General features: G+C 36.3%; 2 protein-coding genes across 2 annotated transcripts; both read right to left on the bottom strand.

The window, feature by feature from the left end:
* Positions 1–570: 570 nt before the first annotated feature.
* LOC103985101 (thaumatin-like protein 1b) lies at positions 571–1,372 on the bottom strand. Its single transcript, XM_065152989.1, has 2 exons — positions 1,318–1,372; positions 571–1,247 (listed from the first exon to the last, which is right to left on the bottom strand). Exons 1-2 carry the CDS (start codon positions 1,370–1,372, stop codon positions 571–573), a joined length of 732 nt encoding a protein of 243 aa, XP_065009061.1.
* Positions 1,373–7,895: 6,523 nt separating this feature from the next.
* Positions 7,896–22,202, bottom strand: LOC103985034 (ras-related protein RABC2a). Its single transcript, XM_018826095.2, has 6 exons — positions 21,969–22,202; positions 21,792–21,860; positions 9,402–9,467; positions 9,095–9,216; positions 8,471–8,599; positions 7,896–8,195 (listed from the first exon to the last, which is right to left on the bottom strand). The coding sequence occupies exons 1-6, from the start codon at positions 22,099–22,101 to the stop codon at positions 8,085–8,087; spliced, it is 630 nt and encodes a 209-aa protein (XP_018681640.2). The 5' UTR covers positions 22,102–22,202; the 3' UTR covers positions 7,896–8,084.
* Positions 22,203–23,566: the final 1,364 nt, after the last annotated feature.

The raw sequence follows: 23,566 nt of genomic DNA, 5'->3' as shown, positions 1-23,566 counted from the left end.
TTTAACACTGCTATTTTCAGAAAAAATAAAAATAAAAAGTTTACCTCTTTATTATATTTTGTTCATTTAGATATTGTAAAATTTTGGTACATAATAATAAATCGATTAGTCTTCCCACAGCTGTTTGATCATGGCATCTTATTAAACCATACAAGTCGATTTCATCTTCAACTGATTGAAGCATTGTTTGTAGACTACTCACGCAGAGAATTTTCTTTTTTTCTCCCATCATTTCTGTTAATCCCAAAAAAGATTGTGATATTGTTCCCTGAAATTATCAAATATATATTTTTAATTAAATCATATAAAACACTTTAAAACTAAATGAGGGAGGACAAATATCCTATAAAACTAAATATTTGTATTGGAACGAAATTTCGATCACTCAAAGACCGGCAAGATAAGTCCTCGATACATGCACATCAGCATAATCCTCGAAATATTTGCTATTGTTTGCGACAAATCATCATTATCCAAAAGATATCAATTGACAGCACATAGCTACCGTAATAAAAACTAAGTAAATTCTTATCCCATGTTAAACCACACTAACATACGATACCGTATCAGTTAAGGGCAGAAAGTGATGAGGTAATTAGCACCAACACAGGTGAACGTGCTGGTGGCGTCGTCATAAGCGTAGCTATAAGCTTGAGGGCATGCATTCTTGAACAACATGGAGTAATTCGTCGGCTTGCATGCGCTCGGCGTCCCGTACGCTCCTCTGCAACAGTACCAGTCCGTGTCGAACGCCAGGCATGCGCTCTTGCAGCCCACCACCGCCCCGTCACCCGCTCTCTCCTGCAGCTCCGGCGGGCAGCCTGCGTTGATGTCCGCCGGACAGGAGATCGAGCTGCAGCCCTGCCCGCTCCGCGGCGTCACCGACACCGGTAGGTTGAAGCCGTCGACGCAGCTCACGTCGTAGAAGTCCTTCCCCCCGTCGCCCTGCAGCGTGAACTCCACCAGCGTGGTGGGTGGCGCCCCTCCCGCGCCGTTGCACTCGATGGCCCCGCTGCCGCAGTCGCCGGAGGCGCACGAGAACCTGCCCGAGGTCGAGTCGGTGGTGCACCGCGTTCTCGCCCAGAACCGGCCCGACCAACCGGCCGGCGCGATCAGAGACTGCGACTCACCGTATGCGAGCTCCAAGCCGGTCTGAGGGAGCAGCGCCGATCTCCCGCCGGTGAGTGTCGCGGGCCAGATCGTGAACGGGCAGTTATTCTTCACGGTGAACGTAGTAGAGGATGCAGCTGAGATACAGTATCACGGAATCCAGTGAAACCAAACCTACAAAGAGAAACAGCTAGCACGTAAACCAACCTGGAAAAAGGATGGCGGAGAAGACGGCAGCGGAGAGGATCCACGTCCCGGCCATGGAGGTTGTGAAGAAGGCTAGCTGGATTGTTATGGGAGACTGCAGCGGGGTTGTGGGGGGGATAGGATGTATAGGATGTGAGAGAACAGGATTAGGCTTTAATGGCGCAGGGAGCAACCGCAGAGCTTTGCCTGCACAGCTCAATCACAGCTTCAATCTCGAGGATTTGGAATTATTAGTCCATACTAATGCATAATAATGAATGCTCTTGTCGTCATCGGTATACATTAATCCATATGTAAAGCTAGCCTTCTATATCATCGTTCGTTGTGGTAACTACATGTTGCTTGGATTAGATTAGATCACAGAATTCAATCATCCTCAAGTGAGGCTGAATGATTCTGGAAATGTTCAACGTAAATATAACAGATTTTAAAGACTTTTCAGCATGAAAAGTTAACGGCAACGGTTTTGTGACTTATAACATAGCGAAAAAAAAAAGTATATAGCAAATCTAATACGATAATTGGAGATATTCATTTTTTTACTACAAATCTCTTTCTATTTGGAAGACCGACTTCTTCGATCATCGACAGAAACATATGGTATGTACTGATACTATAATTAATTTACTGGAAGTAGATTTGTCATTTTCATATTCTTAATTATTCTTTGAGGGTATTTTTTGTTTGAACGGACTTTGTGGATAACGTGGAAGCAATAGATATTATTTCTGGTGATAATAAGTGAGTTATGGAATTACATTACTTACGGTTTAAAAAAATAAAAAAGGCCGGTCAAATAGGATTGATCGATCCTTAGGCAAACTGTTTGAGCCATAACAATCAAAAAGGTCAATTGTTTTGGTAATTTCATAATTAAATTATAAAAATATGAAAAAGATAAAATTGCTACTTCCAACAACTAAATAAATAATAACTAGTTTTGGGAGTGTTTAAAAAAAAATTCAAAAAATCTATAAATATACTTTTTTTACATTTGATTAAAGATTCATAATATACTACTCTATTAAGCTCTTATATGCGCTCTAATCACTCTCTCTCTCTCTTATTTCGATAGCAAGCGGAAACTATCATTTCACCCAAGATAATTTCAACAACAGAAGAAAGCCAACATATCACCATCGAGTGAAAGTAATTGAATACAATGACCAAAGTAAAATTGGGCATCTTCAAGTTGCACTTCAAGAAAGTCTGAAATACCGATAGCTCCTTCTATATTATCTACAACTATTATGATCAGATTTTCAAATTCAAAATAGAAGGAAATTGAGAAGAAATATACAAGTCATGACGCAAAAAATAAAACATAAATTTTTGGGTACTCCACGAACATCACTTTTTTTATTTTTTAGTTGAAAAAAAATCATGAGGAATTAACTAGATTTGTTTCCTTCAAGTATTTTATCTTTTATTTTTGATGAAAAAGTCAGTTTTATTGATTATTATCAAAATACTTTGAATCCCACTGCCCAACGTATTCCTCCAAGTGTTCTTACCCGTGCTATGCATAATTAAAAAACAAAAAAGAGATTTACAGAAGTTATTTCAAGCTTTCGATTATCGTATTTTTATTTTTATTGATATTTGAAGTTATCACTAACAAATAAACTCCTACATGAGTATCACTTGTCATAGATTGTTCATGATCGGATCATGCAAAGAAAAAATATATTATCTTTAGTGTTTTTGATAAATGATATATTATTGATAACATTTATAGAATGATGAAAACTATTTTAAAAGAGTATTATTTTTCTTTTAAATTTTTTTCAATTAGTTTAATGGTAATATTTTTTCATATTAGGTATTATTCTCATATTTCATTCTTGTGGGGACATCCACAAGTAATAACAGAGTGGACTAGATTTTATAAATTAAATAATAAAAGGATCAAAAAATTTCTTAGGGATGGAATTTATGTATTCAGCATATCCATTCCCAAGCTTTTCGGAATAAAAAAAATGGTTCTATCTAATGGAATTATATCTATGAATTCCTTAATAGATCTTTTAAGTAGAAAGAATTATTTACACTTTTATTATAAATAATATTAGACAAGTTTGTTTATATCAATTGAAATGTTTATGAAAAAAATTTAGAAATTTTAAACATTTTTAATGGTGCTACTTATACTTTATCTTATATTAATCATCTTACTACTCATATATTTTTAATTATTCACATTAATATTATTGGTACTTTAGAAGAATATCAACATGATCAAGATTTTAATATGAATATCATGGCAATGAAATTAAAATAGATAAATTATTTTCTTGATATTTCACCGATTTATCTTTTTGCTTGTGTTTTTTATCCTCATACTATAATAGATAGATAGTTTAAGTGATTATTTAAGTATTTATTATAAAAATAAAGGAATATAAATTGATATCGGTGGTAGAATTAGAGAAATAAAAATCTAATTATTAATTTATATGACCATAATAGTGCAAATTATAGTAGACAACAAACTACCTTTGAAAATTTTTCATCTACACATCAAGTTAGCGGGAGTAGTAGAATATATAAGAGAGAGAAATTATCATTACAAAGATAAAAAAAAATAAAAGAATTATCAGACTCAAATTCCAAGCTTGAAATGTATCAGACTTCTTTTGAATTTGGTGATATCACTATAAATATACAGTTATCAATTCTTAAATGGTGGATTTTATATATAATAATCTTTTCGATATCGACAATGATTACAAAAATATTACAATTGAACTAGAACAGAGAAATAAACTAAAGAGATCATATGCAAAGACAACGATTGCTTGATTATTTGATGTATCAACGAAAGAGACGATTGAAACATTCGATATCGAAAATGATTAAAAAATTTATAGTTTTTACTTTTTATATTAATTTTTTTATGTCATTGCAATCATTATACATCTAATTTTCTAAATCTTTAAAATAATAGTATGATTTTTTTTTCATATTTTAAATTATTTTTTAATTAAAAATATAAAAAAAACAATGGTTCAAATCGGAGTTAGAACTGTTGGTTCTAAAATCAGAACTGTTGATATTGAAATGGGGATCAGGTTTACTGAAAAGTGGTGCCATTGCAAAGATGAGACGATCGTGATTGTAGTGTGATGATTCTTGAGAAAGATCATACATCTTGGAGAAAAGGAATGATATGTGGAAACTCAATTTTGGATACCTCATAATGACGAATATACATCTGATCCCGGTTTGAAAGTTAGGCATCACATTTAGGATGATTATGTTGAATCTCGGGTTTTGATGATGAAGTCAATTGTCATTTGTTATCTAATCTATGTGTTGAGATAAGTGTGCAGGATTAACTACGATAAGAGTAAGACAAGCAGCAGGTGTTGCGTCGGAGTCAAGATCAGGATCACGTTGGGAGTTCGAGAGTTCGACGGAAGTTCGGACGGTCGTCGGAGGTTCAGCGTGAACAGATCCGAGAAGTCCAGAAGCTTGCCAAGCGAAGCTCGTCGGAACTCGCCAAGTGGATCGTCGCAAGTCCAGGAGTATGCCGGATGTCCGCAGAAGGATCACCGAGGGTTATCGGTTGATCGACGGAAGTTGGCCGGAAACTCGCCGGAAGAAGCGATTGACGCATCGGAGCAAAGCTGCAGAAGTTGTCTTAGAGTTAATCGTAGTTAGCATGATGATTAAGCATGAAAATGGGAGGTGATCCCATTAGCTTAATCTTGGGGAAATTGGGCCACTGAAAAGATTCAAAGTGGGCCGAATGGAGTGAACCATTCGGACCCTGATTGCACCAGGAGGTGCAACCGCCCCAGCCAGGAGGTGCAACCGCCTGGGCTGTGGGGTTGGGAGGTGCAACCGCCCCAGCCAGGAGGTGCAACCGCCAGGGCTGCGAGGCTGGGAGGTGCAACCGCCCCAGCCGAGAGGTGCAACCGCCCAGAGCTCAGTCTTCGAGCTAGACTGGGCGGTGCAACCTCCTCTGCCAAGAGGTAGCACCGCCAGAGCTCAAGTTTCGAGCTCTGCCAGGCGATGCAACCACCGAGCTCAGTCTTCGAGCTCTGGCAGAGAGGTGCATCAGCCTGAGCTCAGTCTCGAGCTCTGCCAGGTGATGCATTCACCGAGCTCAGTCTTCGAGCTCTGGCAGAGAGGTGCATCAGCCTGAGCTCAGCTTGGAGCTCTGCCAGGTGATGCAACCACCGAGCTCAGTTTCGAGCTCTGCCAGGTGATGCAATCACCAAGCTTAGTCTTCGAGCTCTGCCAGGTGATGCAACCATCGAGCTCAGTCTTCGAGCTCTGGCAGAGAGAAGCAATCGCCTGAGCTCAGTCTTCGAGCTCTGCCAGGCGGTGCCACCTCTCCAGTCAAGAGGTGCAACCGCCTGATCCCAGAATTCTGGGATTTGGTCGATTTGATCGTTTTGAGCTCGAATTTTGAATTGGGTTGGGGCCTATAAATACCCCACCCATTCAGCACTGAAAAGATACAGACCTACATCGAAATCTTGATCTTTTCTGTGATTCTAAGAAGCTCAAAAGTGTTGTAAAGCCTTTAAGTCTCCTCCTTCTGTTCTTCAAGTTTTCAGTTGTAAAGTGAGGAGAGAAAGGTCTGTAAAGGTTGTCTCCTGAGCCTATCAAAAGGAGAGAAATTGTAAAAGGGAAGTTTGGCCTTCGCCCATTGAAGGAAGGCACCTAGTTGACGTCGGCAACCTCATCGGTGGAGGAAGCCAAAAGTGGAGTAGGTCAAGGCTGACCGAACCACTCTAAATCTCTGGTTTGCGTTTATTTTCGAGCACTTTATCATTACTGCAAACCTCCCTCATTACTACTGCTCTCTGTGCTTTCACGAACAAGTTCCAAGTGTTGTTCTTCCGAATCTGCATTCAGACGTAAATTCGTATTTTCATACATTACAGTTTACGTTTACGTTTGATTCTGCAGAACTATTTTTCGTGCTTTTACGAACGAGCTTCTTTGCAGTTTACACTTACACTTTAATCCTATTGATAACTGCAATCTGTCCTCTACGATTTTACGAACGATTTTCAGCATTTAGACGTAAAACTGCATTCAGACGTAAATCGGCTTTCCTCGCTCAATCATCAGATCTCAGTTCACATTTACATCTTGATTCCAACTGCATACTGCCTTCTGCAAGTATACAAACAAGTTTTTGAGTTTAGACGTAAATCTGCGTTTAGACGTAAAACTGCGTTTAGACGTAAATCTGCGTTTAGACGTAAATCTGCGTTTAGACGTAAATCTGCGTTTAGACGTAAAACAACGTTTAGACGTAAAACAGCGTTTAGACGTAAATCTGAGTTTAGACGTAAATCTGCGTTTGGACGTAAATCTGCGTTTAGACGTAAATCTGAGTTTAGACGTAAACTGCGCTTAGACGCAAAACTACGCTTAGACGCAATCTGCGCTTAGACGCAAACTGCACTTAGATACAAACTGAGAATTTGCTTTTGCATCATAACAGTTTTTGAACGAACGCAGCTTTTGGTTTTTAATCATTGTAAGATTTCCGCCGCACTAATTCACCCCCCCCCCCCTCTTAGTGCTCTCGATCCTAACAGATTAATATAGAATTTTTGCTTCAATACATTTGACGTGAAAAGTGTACTTTTGTTTCTATTCCAATATTTATTTTTTCCTTGAGAAAAAGCAAAACATACGAATGATATCGGCAAAATACAACCCGTTCTGAACAAAAACATTCAACTCGATGGGTTGGTTTTCCTTTCATGTATTAATTTTGTTGCTTATAGCATCAGCCAGCCAATTAGTTCTTTCATTCATCCTCCAAACACATTAGCAATACTGGAATCCAAAAAATAAGACAACAGATGAAAAACGCTACAAACAATATATTTTTTGGAAAAAATATTAATATGCCACAAAGGGCATTGTCTCACAATCAATTTTATAAACAAAGTAGTCATAGGAAGATAATTATAGATATTTTAAAGTTATATTTGAGGGTTTTATTTCATTTTATTTTGTACAAAAAAAAATGAAGTGACGAAGATGAGATTTAAGCCCAAGAGATTACGATGATCTGTCAAGATCCTTACCATCTAAGTTAGTCAACACATTCAATCTTACGATAATCAAGAAAAGAAGGGTTTTATTATTGTACAAAGTAACATTAGCAAAATCAAAACTACATCCTTCAGTCTTACGATACCACATGCAACATTTGATATATGAAACTCCACACGAAGAATTTATTTATATATGAAGAGTTTTGGAAAAATAAAGCTTAACTTGTTTCCTACTTGTAGATCAACATACATGAAATTAGAGCAAACTTGATCGAGAAGCTTAAATCAAACTCATTAAGATTGGGCACCAATGCAACTTAAAAAACACCTAAGGTTCAGCTTCTCGATTGCATTTTATCAATTTCATGTGTGTCAGTCCTGATTAAAAGAATTTTAAACAATGATGAATTAGACAGCAAAAATAAATAGAAAATATATTGGATGACAGTTCAAACTATCCTTCTAAATAAAAGGAAGACCATTAAATCACACACACACTATATATATATATATATATATATATATATATATACGAAAAACAGAAAAGAGGACTAAGAGTAATCTCGCGTTGCTACGCGAAGCAGAATACAATTCTCCAAAAGGGAGATGTGAGTTAAGCTTCGGAAAGATAACATAGGATTTTAGATAGAGTACTGCAGTTTTCAGAAGTTGGTACACATGCATTTACCTCATTTCAGAGCATCCAATCCAACAGCATCACTTATTTAAGATCTGTCACTGAATCGTACAACACCCATCGGGTTTTGGTGTTGCAGTTTGCGTCGGTTTCGGTTTTGGTTTCGATGTATTCTTAGCATTCTCCGCCAGGTTAGGAACTTGCAGTATCTAAAGACAATAAACACAGTTGGAATACAAGTAAATAAAACAATCTCAATCTCTTCTTTTCTTTTTTCTTCAAAACATCAGTCATAAATAATCTTAAACTCAACCATGTATTTAGTTCTGCTAATGTCAGTGTCTTTGGATAATCCAAGTACATCATCCTATGATCCATTAAAGCATCCATGTGAATATTGTAGAGTTGTTTATCAAACTAGTTCTGGCAATTTGGTTTAGGGTTCTCTATATGTGTATATTAACATTACGTCTCATATGCTCACCTTTTCTGCGAGATCCTGAAAGCATTTCTCCACATTTTGTCGTGTTTTTGCACTGCATTCCACAAACAAATACCCTTTGGCGTTCGCAAGGGCACTTGCTTCTTCCTTTGTCACCTTCCTCTCGCTCTCCTGATGTATGCAAAACGATGTGGTTAATTTCACAGAACTGTGCATCTCAGCTGCACATACAGACCGAAATATATCGATAATTGATACAAGAAACCTTCTATACAAGTCCTGCCGACCTTTTTACATCAAAGAAAATGCATTAAGAAAAGTAGATGAATAAATATAAGTGCATGACATCTATAAGATCTTTCATATGGTATATATTTTTTCATAAGATCTTTCTTTGGGAACTCAAAAGGCACAGATGCTCTCGACGGAATAGATTATATAGCGTCTCAGGTTCTGATAAAGGAAGACTAACGTTATGAGCATGCATTCCCTTATTTGCCAAATGATTCTTCAAAGGAAGCTTAAACATCGAGAAAAGATCTATGCGTTCATGCATACCATTTGTACTGCTGAAGCTACGATATGCTTCCCTAATGTTCACGAAACTGGCAATTGGATCTTACAGTTCTGATGACACAAGGATGAGACAAGGTGTGAAGAGTTTACCTTATCCAATTTGTTTCCGGCAAGAATCTTAATACAGTCTTGATTTGTAGAGTATTGCTCCACTTCCTTGGTCCACGTGTCCGTCAAATGGGTGAAGGTTTCTGGCCTCGTCATATCATAAACTAACAAGCAAAGGATTAATCACTGTTGACCATTTCTTCAACTCTATTCTACTTACAACAAGTAAAGGAGACTATGCAACATCTTTGGGTTCACTGTTTCCGAGGAAGCAATCTGGTTGTAGCAGCCATAAATTTAACAAAGAGATGTACGAATGACATTAAAGTTTTGCTGAGGAATTGCTCACCCATAATTATTCCATGAGCACCTCGATAGAAAGACGTACTTAATGTCCTGAACCTCTCATTCCCAGCTGCGAAAACATGCACAAAATACATATTTTTTGTCATGCTGATTACATGTCAAACTCTTGCAGTCGGTGAGTCTTCGAGCAACAGGGATAATGGGAAAAGACAAAGTCATAAAAAGGAAAAACTTGTATGACAATGCGCAGATTATACGTTCTTATATACACCTACTGAATGTAACGATAAGAGAAAAAATGACAAGAAAAAGAATAATCAAATCTTTAGAATTATATAATTATATTAATGAAATATTTAAATTTGTGAAATTACTTTGATTGCGAACCTTTCCTAATGTCAATTGATTATCTTGAATTTATTGAGTGATTTGTTTGAGAAGATTCTTCCTCGATGGAGTGATTTGTTGGAAAAGATTTTTTTTTTTAATATGGCCTCAGCAAGATTGTGCTTATATTAGAAACACCGATCTTGGATCCTTACCACATGAAGTGAGGTTTGGCCCGAGGTTTTGTAAGGATGTTAGCAACTTGATCATGCATAGAGACATGAGCAACTTGAAAAGAACTATTGACAATTTTATCTCAAATAAAATGATAATCAAAGATGATATGCGAGAGTGGAATATCATGTTAGCACCTTAGTATGTCGCACTAATATTATCACAAAAAAAATGAGGAGTTTGATCGAGTGAGATACCCAACTCGGATAGAAGATTAGTGAGCTAAGATATCTCAGTTGAAGTAAAAGCGTCAGAGCGATATTTAGCTCCCATGGATGTTTGAGCAACTGTTTGTTACTTTTTAGAGCACCATGCTATCGAGTTAGCTCCAATTAAAATGGCATAAGCAGATATGGATATGAAATCATCACGATTATTAACCCAATCAGCATCTAAATAGGCAATAAGAATGAGTAGTTAGGAGCATCATAGAATAAAGACAATGAGAGATGGTATGTTTGAGATATCAGAGGGGATGCTTGGCAGCCATCCATTGATTTAAATGGCTAGGTTTATGTATTGAGCAAATTTGTTGACAACATAAAAAATATCTGACTGAGTAAGTGATAAGTATTGCATAGCACCAATGAAACTGATATTTGGTAGCATTGTAGGAGCACAATTGTCATTAAGGAAGAATTGTGTTATGGTGCCGAGAGGCATGATTGTCTCATTGATATCTTCTATTTTGAACTTAAATCTTGAATATAATTGTGATGTGAGAGAAAGAGGCATTTAGCAATAGATATAAGTTCGAACTCTGGAGATTTGATGCAGAAATAAAATAAAAATTTACTACTATAAATGATTATAGTAAACAAACGAGCGGACGATGAAAATCAACTTCTTATACAAAGAAAATCTTTACGATACTTGAAGATAATATTTTTTAATGATTTTATAGGTTTTGAGGAGACCTTTATTTATACTAATTCTAGGCTATGAAGGTTGAATATCGAATTTTGATGATGAAAAGTATTTTGTGATCTAATAAGCATTTTGAGTGACGCAAGATTAATTTCGATCATGGAGAGACAATTTAATTAAAGTAGAAAAAATCAATGTTGGACCGTAGTGGAACATGTCAAAAGATTAGATGTCGAGATGAAGGATCGGTTGACGTGTTGGCATAAGGTTTCATGCCATGAGTTCGAGCATTGGGCCAAGAAGATCATACATTACGTAAAGGTGATCAGATGTTACAGGAAGACAACATGCTGATTGAGCAATATGCTGAAGGAGATGACGATGCACCGAAGGGTCGAACGAAGTACCAGATGAACCAATGATATGTCGGATAACATATGATTAATGCTTTGTAATAATTGTCTAGATCGAAGTAGTTTGAGGTCTAATTGAGTTGGTTTTACATATAACTATGCCAACTTGATTAAGAGCCAATTGGGCCTGAATCAAGATTGAATCGAGCCTATTATTTGACCTATTTAGTGTCCTATAACAGGATTTTACGGTGGTACCGTCTAGATTGGATGGTGGTACTGCTCAGATACAGTCTTCAAGACTATGTCAGACGGTGGTACCACCATATTGGGTGGTGGTACTGTTCAAACATAATCTTTCATATTATGTTACGGTCCTAACAGTTGATACTAAAGCCAAGTTTTTCTCGATTGGATTAACACCCAAGAGAGATGACTTTTTTTGGCTTTCAAGAGGGTCTTTCTATTACTCGTCCTCCTATGTTCAATGGAACGAACTACACTTATTAGAGTATTTTACTTTTTTTTTTAATTTTGATTTATAAAATATCATTAAACTTGGTTTTCAAACTCCTTCTAAACCTATAAATGAATGGAATGACTTTGAGAAAAAAAATTAGTTTTTTTAAATGTGAAAGTTATGAATGCTTTATTTTACGTTTTGGATAAAAACGAGTTTAATCGTATTTCGACTTGTGAAACTGCACATGACATTTGACACACTCTTGAAGTCATACACGAAGGAACAAGTAGGGTTAAGGATTATAAAGTTAATTTTTTGATGCATGATTTTGAATTATTTCATATGAAACCAAGTGAGACCATTGGAGACACGCACACTCGTTTTACAGATATCGTCAATGGTCTAAAACCACTTGGTAAAAGTTTTTCTGATTTTAAACTTATTAACAAGATATTAAAGTCCCTTCCAAAAAGTTGGAATCCCAAAGCAACAGTAATACAAGAAGCAAATGACCTAAATGACTTTCCACTTGAAGAACTTATCGGGTCTTTAATAACCTATGAAATGAGTTGTATAACACAAGACGAATATGAGAACAATTTTCCAAAAAACAGGAAGTATATGGCATTAAGAACCAAAGAATGCCACTTAAGTGATAACTCAAGTGATGATGATGACGACATAGAACTTTTGATGAGAAAACTCAAAAAAATTATAAAACAAGAAACTAAAGACAAAAATGAGCTCAAAAGGAACACAATAACTTGCTATGAATGCATTAATCAGCTGGAACACCTCAAAAGCAAATGTCCGCAACAAAAGAAAAAGAAGGCATTCAAGGCAGCATGAGAGGAATCCAGTACATCCGAAGACGATGACCAAATTGACAAAGAAGAGGTGGAAAACTATGCCTTGGTGGCTTTCAACAACGGGATAAGTGGCTTTCGAGTACATTCGAACTAACTTTCCTGAATAGACAATGATAAGTTCTATGTCCATGTTTACAACAAAAGTTGCATTTGCTTTGGTGTCGAACATGTAAGATAGAGCCGTTAATAAAGGTGGTTGGATTTTGGTGAAGACTTCTCACAAATCTAATTCTGCTTCTTTTAGGAACGTGACTATTATTTGTAAGGATCATATTCAAAGACTTGCTATCAACCTCGAATTTCTTAAGGTGTCCTTAAGTAGCAAGTTCTCATTTTGGAGAGTTTTTATATCATGACATTTTATACATGGAGCTAAACTATCATGATATTCAGTTTTTAATTTATCAAAATTACTAATAAGACTATCATGCTCCTTTTTTAACAATTTATATTTTCTACTAATTGTTTTGCATTCATTAAATAAGTCATGTAAAGCATTTAATAATTCATCAAATGATAAATCTACATCAATTAAATTCGTTACCTCCTCTCCGATGGCCATTAGGGTGTAGTGAGCAACTTGCTCAATGTTGGACTCCTCTTCTTTGGATGCACTTGAGACTTGAGTCATCCCATGTTGCTCTTAGCGCCTTCTTCTTTGGTGTTCTCTTCTTGGCTTAGGGACAATCACTTTTATAGTGTCTCGGCTTCTTGCATTCGTAACAAATAACTTGGTCCTTCTTGGGTTCAAATTTATTTTTTGTATCATTTTTAAACTTATTTCTTTTAATGAATTTTTAAATTTTTTTTGTTAGAAGTACCAAGTCATCGTCATTGTCCTCATCACTTGAGTTTTCTCAAGTGGTCTTCTAAAGTTCTAAGTGCTATATCCTTTCTGTTCTTTAAAAGGATGTCTTCTTACTCTTCATGAGCTTTGCAAGTTATTTCATAAGTCATTAATGACCCGATTAATTTTTTAAGAGGAAAGTTATTTAAATCTTTAGTCTCTTGAATAGCAGTAACTTTAGGGTCCCAACTCTATGGAATGGATCTTAGAATCTTATTCACGAGTTTAAAATCTGAAAAACTTTTATCGAGTCCTTTTAGACTATTGACGACATTCGTGAAACGGGTGTACATGTCGCCAATGGTCTCGCTTGGTTTCATTCGAAAAAGTTCAAAAGAATATATTAAAAGATTGATTTTTGACTCTTTCACTCTACTCGTGCCTTCGTGAGTCACTTCGAGTGTGTGCCAAATATCAAATGCAGTTTCACAAACAGAAACACGATTGAACTCATTTTTATCAAGCGCACAAAATAAGACATTCATAGCCTTTGCATTAAGAGTAAAAGTCTTCTTCTTCAATTCATTCCAATCGATCATTGGAAGAGAAGACTTTGAAAATCCATTTTCAACAAGATTCCAAAGTTTAAAATCTATAAAAATAAGGAAGATCCTCATTCGGGTCTTCCAATAGGTGTAATCCGTCCCATTGAACATGGGTGGACATATAATAGAGTGGCCCTCTTGGTTTCCGGCATATGCCATCTCTCTTAGGTTTTAATCTGATTGAGAGTTAACCCCGCTCTGATACCAATTGTTAGGATCAAGAGCACTAAGAGGGGGGGGGTGGGGTGAATTAGTGTAGCGGATAACTTTCGACGATTTAAAACAACGTTCGTACGATCAAAACGCTTTCGATGAAAAACCATTTCGGAAAGTTCTTCAACTTAAGATATCTTAAGCGAAGTACAGTTGAAGAAAAGTAATGGAGGTAGTTTGCAGTTAAGATAGAAAGAAGAATGTAAATACAAACTAAGATTTAGAGTGGTTCGGTCAATCTTGACCTACATCCACTTTTGGCTTCCTCCTCCGATGAGATCACCGACATCCACTATAGGCCTTCCTTCAATAGGCGAAGGCCAACCATCCTTTTACATCTTTACCCCTTTTGATAGGCTTAGGAGACAACCCTTATAGATTTTCACTCCTCTCTTGAATGATCAAAACTTAGATGAAAAGAGGGAGAAGAACTTTTGACCTTTTATAACACTTTTGAGCTCTCAATTTCTCAGAATAAGATTAAGATTTTCAGTGCACTTTTATGCAAGAAAGGGTGGAGTTTATATAGGCCCCAACTAGTTCGAATTTGGAGCTCAAAAATGTCATCTCCCGGATTTCCGGGGTCCTGGCGGTACTACCGCTATAATTGGGCGGTACTACCGCCTGGCATTGCTCGGAGACCGAGCTCAGGCGGTACCACCGCTTGATAGGGGTGGTACCACCACTCAGCTTCGCTCAGAGATCGAGCTCAGGCAGTACCACCGCCTAGCATTCCTGGGAGACTGAGCTCCTAAGTGGTGCCATCGCCGGCTAGAAATTTTGGGTCCGAATGGGCTGATCCATTTGGCCCAATTTGGATTTTTCAAGGGCATAATTCCCCCCAAATTAAGTTAATGGGATCACCTCCTATTCCTAACTTAATCTACTTGATAACTATGATATTTAAAACATTAATACTGCAACTTGCTCCGGTGCAGCAATCGCTTCTTTCGACGAGCTTCCGGTGAACTTCCGACGAATATTCGACGAACCCTCGACGATGCTCCAGCGGACTTCCGGCAAACTCCTAGACTTGCGACAATCCACTTGGCGAGTTCCGATGAGCTTCTTTGGCAAGCTCCTAGACTTCTCGGACTTGTTCCCGTAGAACCTCCGATGACCGTTCGGACTTCTGTCGAATTCTCGAACCCCCAACATGATCATGGTCTTGACTCCGGCTTAACACCTACTCCATATCTTACTGTCATTGTAGTTAATCCTACACACTTATCTCAATATATGGATTAGATAACCAAATGACAATTGACTTCATCATTAAAATCTGAGATTCAACACAACATTCGAACTCCTTAGCGTAATGTAGGGTCATCTTGGCCCGATGCCCGAACTTATGGCACAAGCCGATACGTTGACTGATCCTCCGGCCCGACTTTTAATTTTCTGACATGTTCACTGTAGCCCAACATTGATTCTTCCTGATTTAATTATCTTTCCTGATCGAAACTAGTCCCGCGTCACTTAAACACATATTAGATCACAAACACATCAATTGATTTCATCATTAAAATATAAAATTCAACAGATACAATGTTGTCACAACTTCTATTGTATATGATCAATACATAAACTTTATTATTTACAATGCATTGAGAATATAATATTTTCTTACACTGAGATGGATCTTCTTACCTTGGGATGAGTAATAATTTTTTTACTACACATGTGATGTGTTTCCCTTCTTCCTCTACTATTTTAGTATTGTTAATATCATCAATTGCATTATCTTGGGCACCTTTTGCTATATCAAAGTCATCTTTATGACCTGCAAAGTTGATAGTCTTATGAGCACGACACTCATTAGAATGATGACCAGACTCCTCGCATTCGAAGCACTTCCCAACTAGGGGTCGAGCATATAGATTGTTTGTGATAGTCGAGATATTTTTAGTGTGTCTTATTGCTCCTTCAGTATTTGTATCTTGATTTGTAGGTTATATTGTCTTAGTCATAACTTGCTTCTCTTTATTAAGGGCATATCATGTTATCAAAATAGAGAATTGTCAAGTAGTAATTAGAGGTCGAGTCAATAATATTTCGGCCTTTAATGTCATATCATGAGCTTCATCTATTGTCTATAGAGTTAAAGATATTCTATCTTTAATTATAAATTTTAGTTCATTGACATACCTTGTTGGTCTTTTATCTTTAATAAATTACATCTATCTAAAAGGCGTAAGAATTCATTAGTATACTCGGTTAAAAATCAAATGTCTTAGATGCAGTTTTGATATTGTTGAAACAATAGTTGTTCATAGTCTGGGAGTAGGAATCTTTCCTTGAGAAGTTGCTTTATCTTTCGTCATGTTTGTACTGGTGTCTTTTCTTATCTTCTATTAATCGAGAATGTATCTCACTAAGCTGCTACATCTCCTTTCATTTCGTATACAAAAAGCTTGACTTATTTGTGATTAGAAACATCTATCACCTTGAAGTTTTCTACTTCATAACTCTAGTCAAGAAAAGCTTCAACGTTGAGGTGGCCATTAAAATTAGGGAGGTCTACTTTAAAGCGTAATCCTCAAATAGCCTATTTCATTTAAGTGGTGCTTGATATCTTCCATATCTTTTACTATTATCTTTTGATTCATCATCATATACTATTGGTTATTATAGGTGAATATTACCACATTGGTTAAAGTGTTGAGGTTTAGTTGCACCTATACCTCTTCTTTGATTAGTTATGTGATAGTATATAATTCCTTCTTCTTCAATTGACACATCTTCATAGGTTGATTGCCTACATTGGTTTATAGGCTCTATTGATTTTTAGGCTGGCCATAAGAATCAGCTTTGACACAATTGATTCTACCATTATCATGAGCTCTATTAGTACCAAAACTCAAGATTGTGAGCATATCATGAATCTCTTAGAGTTTCCGAGTCATCCTTGCTAGTTATAGGTGCTTTACAAACCAACCACATGTGTGATGACACTTGTGATCCACTACACAATCTGTTTTGGTTAATATTAATAATGACATTTTCTCACCCTATATTACATAATGAATATATATATATATATATATATATATATATATATATATATATATATATATAGTGATGTCCTTCAATCAATGTAATGAGAAATTAGATAATGATGAGATCATGATAATGAAACCAATCTTTAAATACAAATTCTAAATATTTTTTGTCATTAGTTACTCGAGAAGGATATCGAGATAACTGGATAGACCGATGTACTATATACCCATCCATTTGATGGAGGTGACTAGTCTCATAACTACTTGTACGGGGACACTAGGGATATAGTATATGTGCTAATTAGAAAGTGAATTCATTGAATGATCCATTTGTGGAATGTTGGATGGTTAATGATACCTCATTGTTAGACAATGATTCCATAGTCCCAATTGTGTATATGATCCTTAGACTTAAGATACCAAGGATGCCTTGTTTAAGTATTTCATTTTTTTATGTCGGACTTATAGGTTTAGAGATTCCAGATCTAGTACAACTAGTCATTGATAATGATAGCCAATCTTAAAAAAGTAATCATATGTCAATAAAGGATTATCCACTTTCGATATCATGAGAGGAATATTTCATGTATTCTTATTCAACCAAATCCCTAACTAGGGTTACTTAGATTGAGAGAGAAGGAGTTCTCCGAGAGAATCCAATAAGAGTGAGATTCGGATGGATTCTATATGGGCCTAATAGCACTATGCCTAATATATGATCTCTAGGATGTTAGATAGATGAGGGATTATAGATATATGATAACTTAGGACAAATATGTCTAATGGATTAGATCCTCCTATACCGTTTGGGGATTATGGTGCAATGGCATAGTACATCTTTAGTCGATGAGTTAAGTGAATTATTATGAGGATAATAATTTACTGATTCAAAAGGAGTTATAAGTTAGAAGAGATTCTAACATATGTAATTCATAACCAGCTCGAAATTGGGCCTAGAGGGTGACACACAATAGGTGGATGATGCAACGAATAGAGGATTGGATATAGAATATCCAATAAGTCCCTTTTTAATGGATCTATTGGGTAAGACCCAATAGAACATGGAGCTTAAATTGATTATTAGATGAGGATCCAATACCCATTAAACTATTAGATAGGATCCATTAAAGTTAACAAGAGGGGCTCTTTATAAATAGAAGTGGGGCTCCACGGGTCATAGGTTTGACCCCTTAGAACCATCGGCCTCCCATCACCTCCTCCACATCTTTGTCGTGAGCCTCTCTAGTGTGAGGACTGTAAGAGGCCTACCCCTCCCTTGCTTACTACTGCTACTCCCTATTGTGTGGTGGAGCATTGTCATAAGGAGATAGTCCACTATGAGGAGGTGCATCATCGTTACCATCCACTATGTAGACTTCCATTAGAGAGGAGTTAGTGAGAGCTTCTACATCTGACGGGCTAGGATCTGTATTCTTAGGGGATAAACGACTTTCCTTATGTGAAAACATCTCTCCCCTTGATGCTTCCTATTTGGGAACAATTTATTTGTTTGAATTTTTCACTATGCATATGATGCTCCTTGATGTTTTCTAATAATCCTCACTTCTTATGCCTTTAATGCTACCTATAGGGTTGGCATTCTCGGATCACTATTGTTGGGGTTGTTGCCATTGCCTTCATCATGAATGCCATCACCATCGAAATTATCATTGCCATCGCCAATAATGCTATTGTCATTATCGCAATTATTACCACTAAACCTCATCTTAATGGGTTATAGGGTTGTATTTAACAAATTAAGTTTTTGATACATAATATCTACAATAAGTATATGAGTATAGAGCATATTTTTTAATTTCCTAACCACAAACTTATTATGCTAACACCAAGAGCAAGGCTCTAATATCAAATGACGCAGAACAAAAATAAAATAATAAATTACTACTAGAAAGGATTATAATGAACTGGCTTGATAAGAGAAAATGAGGGAAATTAACTCCAAAGAAAATCTTTATAATACCTAAAGATATTACTTTTTTATGATTTTATAGGTATAGAGAAGGCCTTTATTTATATTAATTATAGGTCTTGAAAACTAGTTAACTAATAATATATGATAATTGAAAGAAACAAAGTATATAAACATAAATAATATGAGATAAATAAAAGCAATAAGTGGTAACTTTAGGCATTTTAAGAATAATCTTCTTATGCTAATTTTGTATTAAGATTGTCAAGATCTTTAATCGAGAATCTCCTAGAGAGAGTAGAATAATATCTTGAATAAACTGCTTATAATTTTTCATGATTAATAAATTATCTACATAATCAAAATATAAATTATAATAAACTTGTTAATATATATATAAAATAAAGTATTAATTTGGAGTTAACAAAGTCGAGGGTGAGAATGAAGTCCTTCAATTCATGATACTAGACACGAGGTGCTTGTTTTAACACATAGAGTGATTTATGAAGGCGATACATATAATTCGAGTACGAGACATCAACAAAGCTCGATGATTGAGACATATAGATTTCTTAAGTAAAATGATCATGAAGAAAAGTATTATTAATATTTAATTAATTTTCATTCATCCATAAGTGAGAGTAAGAGAAAGAATAAGCTGAATTGTCTGTGGTTTAATTTGACCGATACTTCCATCCAAATATTGTTTAATTCAATAAACCTATTTGTAAGTAATGATATTTTGATTAGAAACAAAAGGAGCTAGCTCCCAAGTTTCATTCTTTACAAGAGTATTAAGCTCTTCACACATGGCCTCTTTCCGCTTTGGATCTTTAATAGCTTGAGTGATAGAGGAAGGTTCAAGTGTCTGATGACTTAAAAATATTATTTTGTTATATGATAATCAATTGTATGGGTAGATCGAGAGATCATGGATGTTTGTGGAGTGATGAGCCATACTATGAAAGGTATGCCAGAAGATGCTCTTAGAGTGGTATTCGCCGAATGAGGATTAACCACCAATGGTAAGTTGCTAGCTTGCATTGGGTTAGAGGGGATGGGTATATCTGAATAGGAACCAGATGAAGTTGATGCACGAATTGAACTTAGTAACGACTCATGAATGGAAGGTAAGGATGCATGATTACCCACCAAAGAATGTGGGTTTTGAAAAGGAATGTTAGAAGAATCACGAGTGGAAGGTGATTGAGTTGGCAAAGAATATTGAGTAATAAAATTTTCAAAATATCAAGATTGCAATGATGGTGACATATTTAACTAATTTGAGATTATTTGTGTATTTATTTTATCATCATTTGTGAACATGGATGTGGATGAAAATTTATCTTCAGCAAATTAAACACGAAGTTAAAAGTAGGTCTCAAGTTTGATTCGATCAAAACAAATGTAAATAATTATGGATGTCCGAATAACCTAAAAAAATACATGGTTTAGAAGATTACTCTAATTTATGTTTGTTATAAAGCCAAAGCCATAGATAACAAAGATATCCAAATATTGATAATTTCAAATAATTGGGTTTGATGTGAAATAAACACTAAAAAGATTATTTGTTCTTAAGAATAGGCGTTGAAATTTGATTAATAAGATAAAACAATAGTTTTAAATACATAGGTCCAAAAATATAAGGGGAGAGATGCTCGATGTATCGATAATATGTTGATGATGACATTTAGTGGAAGCTATATGCTGGGAGTTGTAGGGATGAGAAATTAAGTGCAATGCAACAATAGAGAGAGAGAGAAGATAAAAGAATAAAAACTCAATAGAAGTTGTAGTGTTACCTTTAACCACGATCAAATAAGCGGTACAAGAAAACAATAACAAGAGAGAGGATCAAAGAAAAAAGGAATACTACGTCGAAAGAAGAAGTATAAAGTAAAAGCTCTTTGGGGCAACTATTGTTCTGATACCATCATATTAAAACAAGAGGGACCATAAGAAAAGACAAAACACATAAAGCTTGAAAGGATAAAAAAACTTATGTTACCTTATGCACACTTAGTCAACATAGTGATATGAGAAGGGAAAGAATAATCAAATCCTTAAAATTACATAATTACATTAATCAAGTATCTAAAATTGTGATATTGATTAATCTTTCCAATACCAATTGATTGTGAGTGATTTGCTAGAGAAGATTCTTTCTTGATGGAGTGATTAGCCGGAGAAGATTTTTCCTTCAGAGTGAGGATTCGTCTCATCCAAATTGAGACTATATAATTAATTCCAAAAATACTATTCCTTAGTTTCCTTATATGTAACTAAAGACATACGACTTCTATTCTAATCTTCTGATGGCTTTGTTTTTAATCAACAATCGATCAGCTAATCTGGTCAGTAATTTCAGTAGATTTACAGGTTTTTGGAGAAGAGACGGACCCTTTCAGTTTCTTTTGATAGTTCATTTTTGACTGGAACAGTGATTTTTGCACACGATTCTAAGTAATATATTCTACTCTTGTAGCAAAAAGAAGAAAACATGGCATGCTTGCCTCATCGAGACAGTAGGTAGTATGGCGCAAACTAGGACTCATGCCAAAACCATAGGCTAAAATCCAGGGACGTTGGGGTCGGCATGCATGTTCTTCATCTAATGACATGGTACTTCAAATAAAGAGTAGACTAGTAAAATCATTGCAGAAAACTGTTTCAGAAGCATGATGAGTGGCATGTCAGGAGTATCATAAGCTGAAAAGAAGAGGAACGATTAATGTTGCGAGTGTAAGAAGTCGTGTATATCCTTGACAATTCAAACAGACCAGTGTCCCATATGGTAAGCTTCAGCTTCTTGTCACCGACTGTGAGATATTTGATCTGGAAATCCGTCCCTGTAAACAGATGCCAGAGAAACCATGAATTCTTTGCATGCATGCAGGCATGGCGGCATAAGGTCATCGGAAGCAAGTAATCCAACAACACGATGGGGGTAAGCGCACCGAGGGTGGGTGGGTGGTTGTCGACGAAGTGGGACATGAAGCTCTGAATGAGGCAACTCTTCCCCACGCCGGCGTCCCCTAACAACAGTATCTTGAAGGCGTAGTCGTAATCCTGCTCCGCCGATGAACCCATCTCTCTGCTGCTGCTGCTGCTGCTGCTGCTGCTGCTGCTACGAGTAGGGAGGAAGAAGAGCTCTGATGTCTCCCTGCGTGAGACTGCAGCTGTGACTTGCTACAGGTGGTGGGATACAAAAGTACGGTAGAAAGGCAGAGAAAGAATCGATGCTTTGCGTTGCTTTGCTCTCTCTCTCTCTTTTTCTTTCTATCTTCTCTTTGTATTCTCTCCATTTGGCTCCTTGTCGGCCACTGCCGCCAGAGCATCTACCTTTCTTCTTTGAGAAGAGATATCGGTACTTGAAACGAAGTCTGTAGTTGTCCACGAAACACACAATGATAGCTCCATTACTTCTTTCTCGCTAGAAACCAAGCTGGCATTTGATTCGTCCAAGTTAGAATATGAATCAGACTTTCACTGGGATTGATATTATATCACGCTTATACGTAGATTCAAACTTTAAGCTCGTGTAACAGCACATTAACTAACCCGCATAGCTTGATAGATATCATAGATTTGATAATGAAATGATCATTTCTTATATATATATATATATATATATATATAAAATCGAAAAAGAACATATTCTTTGATCTTTCCCAACATCTTTTTCTTTACATGGATTTACAATATTCTCTGCTCAACTTGTTGACGGAGGATTTTGAGAAGGAGGGTTCAAAACAGCGTAAGAAGATAGTAAGTACAAGGAAGTCTCGGGTCACCTACCTTTTGTTCTTAGACAACGCACCAAAAAGAGAAAAAATAGAACGACAACTATGTATCACTGTCGATTAGGATTATGGCCTTATCTCAAGATCCTTGGGTTACCGATATGCCTCATTGATTTTGTTATCCTAGAATTGTCTTGGTGCCCGCAAAAAAGAACGTAGGGAGGTTCTAACCTCTCTCATCAGACTGCACAAAATTGATCTAATCATTCTTCTTCGAACACAAATGCAGGAGGAGCACAGTCAATCTTTCATTAAACCGCGTCTTCTCGGCTGCGATTGAAAGAGCCGGGGGCCTCTTAGTTGCATGGAAACCAGATCACTATAGAGCTACTGTCGTCTATAAGAATTCTCAGGCTATTAATTTAATGATGAAGAAGAAGGTAAAAACCTTGGTTACTCTCCACGATGTATATATACTACAAGTGATCTCTCTCTCTCTCTCTTCGAAATATTTTATGGCATCAGTTTTCTCTTTTAAACGCCTCCAATACTGGTCTGCTTCTTGGTGGCGATGTTAATACGGTTTCTTAAATTTTACGATAAACCTGATTATGTATGGTTCTTCAAGAATTGTTGCTTACTAGATAGAGCTTTTGTCAATGAGGAGTGAAACTCCATCTATAGCGACTCTAAGATTACTCATCTTCCCAATATGGCTTCTGATCATGCACCCATCTATAGCGACTCAAGCTTTTGACTTCGTCTCTTGTAATCATAGGAACCCTTATTATTTTTAGTTTAATACTTGTTAA

Source organism: Musa acuminata, chromosome BXJ3-5, assembly GCF_036884655.1.
Source record: "Musa acuminata AAA Group cultivar baxijiao chromosome BXJ3-5, Cavendish_Baxijiao_AAA, whole genome shotgun sequence".
Lineage (NCBI taxonomy): Eukaryota > Viridiplantae > Streptophyta > Magnoliopsida > Zingiberales > Musaceae > Musa > Musa acuminata.
This window is presented reverse-complemented; position numbering and strand designations above follow the sequence as displayed.